We start from the raw sequence: 11,418 nt of genomic DNA, 5'->3' as shown, positions 1-11,418 counted from the left end.
GATCAGAAAGGAATGGCCGAAACCCAACCTAGACACCTGGGCTCCCTCCGGGCTGGAGGGTCCTTGAGGTGAAACTGGTTAGTGGGGTTTGGTGCAGCAGAGAATGGGGTGCAGAGAGGGACAGCAAACAGTCAGAGGTGAAGGACCTAGGGGGCGCCAAAGAGAAACGGCCACCTCTCTTGGGCTATCGGCCAGCTCATTTTGAGGAACAGGATCCTGGGTTCTGGTTTAAACCCTTCCATTTGCAAGCTTTAAGAAAAAAAGGCTACTCACTGACCACGAGCCCTCCATGCCCCGCCCTCCCTCAACCCTCAACACACACGCATAATCTCAGCCTTCGATTGCTTCACAAATTCTGGAAACGCCTCATACCACCTCTCCCCCGCTCAACTCCACCCAACCCCACCCAACCCAGTCCCCTTAAGGCAGAGCTCCCCAGGGAGAAGCACAGCTGAGTGAGCGGAGAAAATCCTTCGAGCAAACCCAGCCTCGAGGAACAGCCACTGGCGGGTGTCCGTGGCCACTCGCGGACACCCAACCAGATACAAAAAGAAGAACTTTGTCCCTTTCTTGTCATTCTGAAAGACTGTGAACCCTGGAGTCCTCAATCATCACACAGGAAGCTGAGGACTTCCTGCTCGATCAGGACGTTGAACCTTGACTTCATAAAGATTCTAAAAGCTCCAGAAACAAAGACTTCGTGGACCAAATCCCTAGGGACCAGTGTAAGTGGCACTTGTCTTTTCTGTCTTGTCAGTTACAGTGAGGGCAATGTGGCTCGCAGACATGCATGCAACCAGGTGGGACTGTGGTCCTCGTGTTGCGGGACATTCTTTACCTGTCCTGTCTCCTCAAAGGTGAGGAGTTCTTCGAGCGCCAAGCAAATGCTTAAGTAGCCCATTGATACATCTATAAGACAATTAATTATATAGCAATACTGACAAGGGGTGAATTTCTAAGACTGGGTGCTCAGATGTAAAATGGGGTTTTTTGCTAAAAAAGGAAAGCTTTCCTGAATGATTGGTTGTTGGTGACTGATGGAGAAAATCAGCCTTTCTAAAGTCAGTGAGGAAACAAGAGGATCTCTGTGAAAAACCATTCGAGAGGAAATCACTTGCCAAACTGCCCTGTGTAAACAAAAACCAAACACGGTGAATGAAGAAATTGTAGCAAAAGGGAAATATTAATTAGAAACACATTGCAGATGCCAGGATGATTTGATACTGGACCAGTTTCTTGAGAAGACTAGAACCAAGGAGCCTCACAATCAGGACTGCTGATTTGTCTTTGGAGGAGGTAGGATTTTACCCTCCCAGAGGCAGGGACATGTCCTCTTGAGATTCATCCATTCTATTCTACTAACGAAGAGGCAGGTCAGAATTTGTTCTGAAGAGAGAGGGGCCTGGGGGCTACTTGGAGGTAACTATTTCAACTATTCCTCCATAAACTCCGGAGTTGCCCAGAGTTTCAGAGTTAGAAACTCTCCGAAGTTTGCACAGGTTTTCACCAGGCTGTGTACCACTCCCTGACCCTTGAGTCCCCACTCCGACTAGAAGGACAGCTCTAGGCTATGCAGACTGTGGGGAGTGCAGAGCCCCTAAATGTTTAACAATTGGCTCTCCCGGGGGTGGGGGGGAGCCCTGATTTCTAGTGTTTGTGGATTTCTGTGGTGTGTATATCCTCACCCTGGTTGATTTCAAGCTACCAAGCCCCCGATGCAGAATTGGGGAGAGATGCACACGATTGGTTTTTATGAACCAGGATAAGCCAGCCCCTGCACACCACCAGGCTCGGGTGTGTTACCACTGCAGACTGCCCTTTCTCTGCTCAAAAACTTCACCAACTCCCAGGCTAGAGGATCCAGCTGACTGCTGCGCAATGGCCTTGGGGCAGACTTTGCCGCAGACCCCAGAGGGGCTAGGTGGACACAGGGTCCTTCTGTCTCCCTCCACGGCCCCACGCCAGGCCATCTCTCTCCCAGCATTGTTGCGCGGTGCCTGGCAGGTTGGGAAAACAGCAAATGCAGTTGGAGGTGGATGGGGGGAGGGGGCTGCTGAAGGTGATTCTCTGTTCAAATGGCATGAGCAACACTGACTCATTTTGCCTTCACCTTTGCCAAAATTCCCCAGAAACTGGACTCCTGGGCGCAGTCTTGCATCAGGTGCTCTTTGTGTTTCCAAGCTGCTCGGAGCTTCTTCCATAAACCTGCCAGCCCGCCCAAAAGTGCTGTCTGCCCAGCCGACCTGTCCGTATCCGGCAACAACAGTAGAAATCAGAAATTGTCCACACAGCTTGGTTAAGTGACTGCCAGCCTGGGTTTCTCCAGAAGGAGGGCTGGTCGGGTAGAGGCAAGTCCAGAGCTGGAGGAGTCAGCCATAGGGATGGATTTGACTGGAAATGACAGTCCCCCAGCCAGAGTGTACGACACTGTCCCCCCCACCCCATGTGCCTTATTTTCCAATGGCCACCGCGGAAATGTGAATTTTGTAGGAAGGAAACATTCATTAAGAAATTTAGAAGGAAGAGGGGCACATGGGTGGCTCAGTCGTTAAGCGTCTGCCTTCGGCTCAGGGCGTGATCCCGGCGTTCTGGGATCGAGCCCCACGTCAGGCTCCTCCACTGGAAGCCTGCTTCTTCCTCTCCCACTCCCCCTGCCTGTGTTCCCTCTCTCGCTGGCTGTCTCCCTCTGTCAAATAAATAAATAAAATCTTAAAAAAAAAAAAAGAAATTTAGAAGGAAGAGTGCTAGAGACTCGAGATTCAGGGTGGGAATTATGATGTAGGTACTGGCTACTTTTCAGGCTGGTGGCAACCTACTAAAAATTTCAAAGTGCAGTTCTCATGGATGGGACTGTCCCGGTCCACCACTGTCAAGCAGAATTCATTTTCCAGATTAACCACAGAGAGGACCCACTTGTGCCGCATCAGGGCTGTACGGCGTGGGGGGACTTGAGGGAGCAGGGTACATCAGCCAGAATAGGATAGGAGCCGGGGACGGGCCTCAGAGAAGGGTCAGTGTAGGGAAGGAGGAGCCCCAATATTTACTGAGGGCCCAGTGGGTACTAGGGGGTGGCTTTTCTCATACATTACAGTAGCCCTGCAAGGTGTTACTTTCTCACATTACAGATGAGGAACTGAGGCTCAGAGAGGTAGATTAACTCATCCAAAGTCACACCGCTGGTAGGTTACCCGAAAGCCCATGCTCCCTTTGGGGAGGTGTCTGTAGTAAGTGGAAAGGATTGAAAAGGAGTGCTGAAAATTGGGGGCTGGGGAAGTCCTGCGAAGGCAAGCTATCTAGTGGTTGTTTTTTGTTTTTCTTTGTTTCAAGGCAACCCTGGGTAAAAATATCTCAGAGCATATCTCAGCAGAACTCCAGCTACCTCCCGGTTGCTGCATGACACCTCATGGTTCGAGGCTGTTCTGAGCTCTTCCCCAGCCCTCTGATCCCCTCATCTTCCCATCAGGTCACCCCACTCCTCCCAGACTGTACTGGCCTCTGAATCCTCCGCACGGCCCTCACGGGGGGCCTACTGAGTGAGCTGTGGACCCACTTGTGCCGCATCAGGGCTGTACGGCGTGAGCCAAGCTGACCCACGCCGGTGCCGTCAGGGTCCTCATCTACGAAGGGGTGGGGCTGGCCTTCTAGAATTTCCCTGTGACAGCACTATGTGCCTTTGGGGTAGGACAATTTTTGCATTACAGGACATCCTTGGTCCTGCATACTGAATGACCAGACAGTAGCATCCCCTAAAAAAAAAAAAAAAAAAATCACACATTTTCATGTGCCCCCACCATACTACGTCATCCCTGGCCAAGAATCCTTTTGGCTCCTATGGCCACGAAGATCTATGTGTAAGTTTTAGACTCTCAGCTTCCTTCTGGGGACCCCACAATGCATACTCATTGCTCCGTGATTGGAGGCGGGCACGTACGTGAAAAGCAAGTCCAGCTCTCATTCACATAGATTTGTGTCCTTCCCACTTCGAACTCCCGCATCATCACCTCTAAACTGGGGAACAACAGTGGCACCCCCTTTGGGGGCGGGGGGAGTTGTCTAGCACCAAGTCCAATGCCAAGACCGTGGGCAGCACTGGTTCGGAGCACTGTGCTGTGCAACCCGTGGAATTCTCCTTCACGACGCTTCGTGCCAACGTAATTGACTTAACAATGGGCGGGCTCATTTGTTTACTGCCTACGCCCTCTGTTAGACTCCGGGCTCCACGAGGGCACAGAGGACCTGGATCCCCCTTGCTCAAGGTTGCATCCCAGGGCCTGGTACACAGTCAGTACTCGGTAAACAGTTGTCAGGTGGTTGAAGACCTATAATCACCGGTCCTTTTTTGTCGCCCACAGCCCACTGCCTCCCCCGGCAAAGTAAACACAGAACCCATTTTCCTCAACTCGTGCAAGAAGCCAGGATGCAAACCTCAGCCCCCACAAATGACTATGATGTGACGACAGAATATGACTATGAGGGCATAACCCCGTGCCAGAAGGGAGAGGTGAGGGCCTTTGGAGCCCAGCTGCTGCCCCCCTTGTACTCCCTGGTGTTCATCATTGGCGTGGTCGGCAACATCCTGGTCCTCCTGGTCCTCATGCAATACAAGAGGCTCAAGAGCATGACCAGCATTTACCTCCTGAACCTGGCCATCTCGGACCTGCTCTTCCTCTTCACGCTGCCCTTCTGGATCGACTACAAGCTCAAGGATGACTGGGTTTTCAGTGACGGCACCTGTAAGTTGCTCTCGGGGCTTTATTACACGGGCTTGTACAGTGAGATCTTTTTTATCATCCTGCTGACCATCGACAGGTACCTGGCCATCGTCCATGCCGTGTTTGCCCTGCAGGTCCGGACTGTCTTCTTCGGTATCATCTCCAGCGCTGGCGCCTGGGGCCTGGCCATCTTGGCCTCCATCCCAGGCTTCTACTTTTCCAAGATCCAGCGGGAGTTCTCCCATACCACCTGCAGCCTCCACTTCCCTCATGGGAACCTCAAAGGCTGGAAACAGTTCCAGGCTCTGAAACTGAACATGTTGGGGCTGGTTTTGCCTCTGTTGGTCATGATCATCTCCTACACAGAGATTATACGGATCCTGCTCAAACGACCCAACGAGAAGAAGGCCAAAGCCGTCCGTCTGATCTTCGTCATCATGATCGTCTTCTTTCTCTTCTGGACCCCCTACAACCTGGCCGTGTTGGTCTCTGCTTTCCAAGACAGACTTTTCACCGATGAGTGCAGGCAGAGCAAGCAGCTGGACCTGGCCATGCAGGTGACGGAGGTGATCGCCTACACACACTGCTGCGTCAACCCCGTCATCTACGCCTTCGTCGGGGAGCGGTTCCGCAGGTACCTACGCCAGCTGTTCCGCCGGCTACTGTCTGTGCGCCTGGTGAAAGGGCTCCCCTTCCTCTCCACCGACAGGCTCGAGAGGACCAGCTCCATGTCCCCCTCCACGGCGGAGCACGAACTCTCCGCTGGGTTCTGACTCGGGCCGCTGGAGGCCGATCCGGGACCCAGCAAGGGTGACCCACTGGGCACACTGACCCAAGCCGAGGCAGGTTGGGTCTCCCCACCAGGTTCGGACACCTGGCACAGTACGGAATTGCAGCCGTGTGGGGGTCAGTCAGTTTAAAGGTGATCTAGACTAAATCAACTCCGGGGCCACTGGGTCCTCTCCAAGAGGGCTTTCTGCCTCCCTGGTAGAAAGGTGGTGAATGAGCGGAATAGGACATTCGAGAAGACTAGGACGGAGGGTGCCAGGGAAGAGCTTGGGCCCAAACAGGATTTCAGATTCGTGAGCATTAACATTTGTAAACAGAGCCACAGAGCCCCCCACCTCCCGTCCTTGCCCCTGCCCCTCGCCCCCCCTCCCCCCACCACCAGTGAACTTGGTAGTGGTTTCCTGCTGACTCCACTATGAGTGGGGAGCCGATCCGGAGCCCACAGCCTCCTCCCACCCTCACCTCCCCCACCCCACCCCCCACTGCAGGGTTTAGGCTCTTGGAAACCCTGAGGAATGGAAAACTCTGTGATGGAACAACTGGAGCCTTAGTGGGAAATAGGATTGGGGAACTGCCTTTGGCAGTGGAAGGGAGAAAGCCCTTGGCGAGAATTTCTATATTTGCAAAAATCAAACAATTCAGGCGGTAGACTAGACACGGATCGCAGGCATAACACGTTTGATTCTTGAAATAGCCGCGGAGGGGAGGGAGTCATTATTCCCATTTATCAGTTTCTTCTTTCTGAATGAATATTTTCCAGAATCTCCCTTCCTTGTAAGTTGGATGGGGTGGGAGTACATTCTGATGGCTTTATTGCAGAAATTAATATCAGGCAAAAGGAGACAGTGTCGATTTCCCTGCTCTGCTTCCCCACCCAAGCCTTCTGGTTTTACCGATCAGAGTTCTGACTGTTGCCTTGGACCCATCTGCAGAAAAAATGACCGTGTGTGTCTGAGGCCGAGAGGGCGGAGGGTAAGGTGGAGACTCACCTACCTTCATGTAGGAGGTTGAGAGGACCCTTAACTCAAAGAAACATATTTCCCCTAGATGTCCTTAACACTTGGTCTCTCACCAGGGACTTCCCGGTCATCACGTCTTTCTTCCCTTTTCCCTAGGATATGTATTTCTTTAAAAATAATTTTCCCAATAACAAACAAACAAAAAAAACAGCTTAAAAACTCAAAGGGAAAAAGAAAACACCCAATGCACCCAATTCTCACTACCCAAAGACAATGACTGAGCACTCTTCTATGTATTCTCTTGTAGTTTGGGGTTTGTTTTCTCCTGTATTTACAATGATGACAAAGACAGACTTCAACTGTACTCTTGTTGCTTTTATTTTTAAGTAGCGATATGTTGGGGTCACTTTCCCAGGTGAATAAACATATTAAAGCACTGTTTCCGAAGGCTGCGCTGAATTCCACAACAGGGCTACAACTTAATTTATTCCACCCATTTCCCCATTATTGCTTGCACAAAGCAATTCAATCCAGCGGTGACCAGTGTCGACTTCTCTGAGTTCTCTGAGCCGTGGGAGGCACACAGACATAGGGACGCCGGGAGACCCCAGGCGGAATGGATGGGGCTGTGCGGGAGCCCATGGCGCTGGGCAGCAAAGGGGAGGAAGGAATCCATCAGCCAGAAGTACCCTTAGAGAGTGGGTGTCCCATCTTACAGCACAGCCACAACATTGGGCTGGCTCCTCTCTTTTTGGACCCTAGAATTGTGCTTTTATCCAGCCACCCTCCCCTTCAGTCAGGGACCTACTATGTGTGCGTGCTTTCTTTGTGTAAAGACGCTGGTACCATGAAGGTTTGGACTGTTTTTCCTGGGAAGGAGGCAGTCACACTGCCCTGGCCTTATGTTTCCACACAGAAAATGGAGACAAATCCAGGCTTTGGGTTGTCAAGGGGAGTCAGCTTTCCATTTGTAAACCTCCCAGTTCATCTCTACAGTGTGGCAAGAAGAAGGCATAACGGAATTAAGAAACATTTGCCTAGGGGCACCTGGGTGGCTCAGTTGTTAAGCGTCTGCCTTCAGCTCAGGGAGTGATCTCAGAGTCCTGGGACTGAGCCCCACATCGGGCTCCCTGCTCCTCTGGGAGCCTGCTTCTTCCTCTCCCACTCCCCCTGCTTGTGTTCCCTCTCTCGCTGGTTGTCTCTCTCTGTCAAATAAAGAAATAAAATCTTAAAAAAAAAAAAAAGAAAGAAAGAAACATTTGTCTACCACTTTGGTCAAGTAAGACTGCATCAAGAAACAATGTTTGATCCACAAAAATATCCTAATGAGAAAGGTGGTCGTTATAACGTCCTCTGGGTCCATTTTTGAAATAATGCTTATGTTTTAACTTGTCACAAAGGCAATAATGTTCATGGTAAAAAAATGGAAACAGATAAAAAAGCCAAAAAAGAAACCGGAAGCGTTTGTAGTCACTAGCCACTACCCACATGCAGCCTCTCTTAGCACACCAGTGTCGCAGCGCACGTCCTTCCTGTGTTGCTTTACACACACATCTGCAATCACACTTAACAAGTTAAGTCTGTTTTTTGGGAGCTCTTTCTCCAAGTCTATCAGATAAGAGATCTGACACCCCCTGCCAGTGCTTCTCCTCAGTTACTCCAGCCCTTCCTCAGTTACACCTCCAGCCCTTCCGGAGCTGGCTTCCTGCCTCCAGCTCCACTCCTGGCTCCTGTGTGTGGGTCATGCCCCGCTTCCTTGTTATTGCTGTTGCTAGCATTTCATCCTTCAGAAAGGTTGCCAGGAGAGCCCAAAGAACTTCCATACCTCTCATCCAGATTCCCCAGCTGTCAGCATTTTCCACATTTGCTCTAATTCATCATTCTTTCTCTCCCTCCCTCTCTGTCTCCAAAGATATACAGGCAGATAGATAGATAGAGATGTACTATTTTTCTCCAGGACCATTTGAGAGCAGGGTGCAAATATGATGTCTCATCAGCCTTTGGTACTTCAGAATGATTTTACTAACAACGAGGACACTCTCCCACACAATCAAAGCAGAAATTAACTGACACAATATCACCGGGTAATCTGTAACCTTCTTTCCAATTTTGCCCACTTTGCAAATAGTGTCCTTCATAGTCCCGAGACCTAGAATCCTTTACTTAGTTGGGATGCCTTCCTCGTTTCCTTCTATCAGGAACACTTCTTCAGACTTTTCTTGTCCTTCCTGACCTCAGCATCTTGAATGCCACAGTTACCTGGCAGATGGTTCGTTGTTGTGAGTTTCCTGATGTTTCCTGATGATGAGGGTTGGGCTATGCAGCTAAAGCAGGAACCTTACAGAAGTGATGCTGTGTTGTGCTCAGTGCCTCATATTGGGAGGCATTTGGTGCCAACCTGTCCCATCACAAAGGATGTTAAACTTTATCACTTGCTTTAGAAAATCTCCACCAGGTTTCTCCACTGTAAAGTACATTGTACTTATTAGTTAATAAGTGCCCATTATTAGTGGGCATTTCACTGTATAGTAAAAGCATCTTTTCTCTTCCACTTATGTATTTATTCATCTATTTGTATCATCACGACCTCATAGATTCCCTTTCTATTTAATGGGATAGAATCTGATATTATCTTTATTGTTTTGATACACAAGTTGTCCCAGATTATTTAAGTGGGAGCCCTTTAAGCTGGATCCTACATCCTTTTGCTATTCTTTCTACCAGTTTTTGAGCCCTTTCTTAGTTTTTGGCACATAGGGTACTAGGTTCTGCATAGCACAAGGAAACATCAACAGAATGAAAAGGCCACCTATGGAGTGGGAGAAAATATTTGTAAACCACATATCCTTAAGGGGTTAATATCCAACATATAGAAGGAACTCATACAACTCAAAAGTAAAAAACCAAATTACCCAATTTAAAAATAAGCAAAGAGGGGCGCCTGGGTGGCACAGCGGTTAAGCGTATGCCTTCGGCTCAGGGCGTGATCCCGGCGTTACAGGATCGAGCCCCACATCAGGCTCCTCTGCTGGAAGCCTGCTTCTTCCTCTCCCACTCCCCCTGCTTGTGTTCCCTCTTTCGCTGGCTGTCTCTCTCTCTGTCAAATAAATAAATAAAATCTTTTAAAAAAATAAGCAAAGAATCTGAATAGACATTTTTCCAAAGAAGACATAAAAGTAGCCAACAGATACATGAAAAGGTGCTCAACATCACTCAGGGAACGTCATCATAGGGAAATGCAAGTCAAAACCATAGTTAAATATCACCTCACACCCATTAGAATGTCTATTATCAAAAAGACAAGAGATAGCAAGTGTCGGTGAGTTTGTGGGAAAAAGGGAACCCTATATACTTTTGGTGGGAATGTCAGTTGGTACAGCCCCTCTAAAAAACAGAATGAAGGTTCCTCAAGAAATTAAAAATAGAACTACCATATATGATCGAGGAATTCCACTTCTGCATATATATTCAAAGGAAACAAAATCTTTATCTCAAAGAGATGTCTGTACTCCTCTGTTCCCTGTAGCATTATTATTCACAATAGCCAAGGTATGGAAACAACGGAAGTCTCCATCAACAGGTGAGTGAAGAAAATGGAATGACCCAAAGCAGAAGTCCCATTCTAAGGGTTTCCCCCCCCAGTTTTATTGAGCAATAATTGATATATAATCACTGTATATGTTTAAGGCGCACAGCACGATGGTTTGATTTACATATATTGTGAGATGATGACCACGATAGGTTCGGCCAACATCTAGTTTCTCATACAGATACAATTTGAAAAAAGAAGGAGAAGAAAAGAGGAAAAAATTTTCTCCTTGTGATGAGAACTCTTAGGACCTACTCTCTTAACACCTTTCCTATATATCCTACAGTAGTGTTATCTGTGGTCATTATGTCATACATCACATCCCTAGGACTCATTAGTCCTTTAACTGCAAGTTTGGACCTTTTGACCCCCTTCCTCCAATTCCCTCTCCTCCACCCTCTGCCTCTGGTGAACACAGAGGTCATCTCTTTTTCCATGAATTTGTTGTTGCTGTTGTTTTTTGATTCCACATATAGGTGAGATCATACAGTATTTGTCTTTCTCTGCCTGACTTATTTCACTTAGTGTAATGCCTTCAAGGTCTATCCATGTTGTCACACATGGTAGGATTTCCTTGTTTTTAATGGCTGAAATATATATATCACAATTCCTGATCCATTCATCCACCTATGGACACTTAGGTTGCTTCCATGCTTGGCCATTATAAACAATGCTGCTATGAACATGGGGGTGCAGATATCTTTTTGAGCTAGTGTTTTCATTTACTTTGGATATATTCCGAGAAGTGGAATTGGTGGATCATATGATAGTTCTATTTTAATTTTTTGAGGAAACTCCATACTGTTTTCCATAGTGGCTGTTCCATTTACAATCCCAACACTGCACAAGTGTTCTCTTTTCTCCACATCCACACCAGCATTTGTTATCTCTTGTCTTTTTGATGATGGTCTTTAAAACAGGTGTGAGGGATATCTCATTGTTATTTTAATTTGTGTCTCCCTGATGACTAGTGATGTTGATGTTTTCATACACCTGTCGGCCTTGCATACATACGTCTTTTTTGGAGAAATATCTATTCAAGTACTTTGCCCATTTTTTAATTGGGTTATTTGTTTTTGTTTTTGTTTTGTTTTGTTTGTGATTGAGTTCCACGAGTTCTTTATAGATTTTAGATATTAACCCCTTATCAGACATATGGTTAACAAATATTTTTTTTCCATTCTGTAACTTGTCTTTTCACTTTGTTGAGGGTTTCTTTTGCTGGGCAGAATCTTTTTAGCTTGATGCGGACATACTTGTTTGTTTGTTTTTTTATTTTGTTGCTTATGCTTAGGTATCATATTCAAAAAAAATCATCACCAAGACCCATGTCAAGAATCTTTATTCCAGTGTTTTTTTGTAGAAGTTC

At 47.8% G+C, this 11,418-nt stretch overlaps 1 protein-coding gene across 2 annotated transcripts; it reads left to right on the top strand.

Annotated features, from left to right (window-relative positions):
• The first annotated feature begins 332 nt into the window (after positions 1 to 332).
• On the top strand, positions 333 to 6,901 carry LOC113256785 (C-C chemokine receptor type 1-like). Of its 2 annotated transcripts, XM_026500654.4 has the most exons (3): positions 333 to 725; positions 1,205 to 1,296; positions 4,353 to 6,901. In XM_026500654.4, exon 3 carries the CDS (start codon positions 4,418 to 4,420, stop codon positions 5,483 to 5,485), a length of 1,068 nt encoding a protein of 355 aa, XP_026356439.3. In that variant the 5' UTR covers positions 333 to 725; positions 1,205 to 1,296; positions 4,353 to 4,417; the 3' UTR covers positions 5,486 to 6,901. The 2 variants fall into 2 exon arrangements, with proteins under 2 accessions (XP_026356439.3, XP_026356438.3); XM_026500653.4 differs by lacking the exon at positions 1,205 to 1,296.
• Positions 6,902 to 11,418: the final 4,517 nt, after the last annotated feature.

This window comes from Ursus arctos, unplaced genomic scaffold (assembly GCF_023065955.2).
Source record: "Ursus arctos isolate Adak ecotype North America unplaced genomic scaffold, UrsArc2.0 scaffold_14, whole genome shotgun sequence".
In the NCBI taxonomy this organism is placed as follows: Eukaryota; Metazoa; Chordata; class Mammalia; order Carnivora; family Ursidae; genus Ursus; species Ursus arctos.
The sequence above is the reverse complement of the archived record's forward strand: the minus strand, read 5'-3'. Positions and strand labels throughout refer to the sequence as shown.

Excerpts from the sequence above, each read along its gene's own strand:
- LOC113256785 (XM_026500653.4), top strand. The coding sequence starts at position 4,418 with ATGCAAACCTCAGCCCCCACAAATGACTATGATGTGACGACAGAATAT.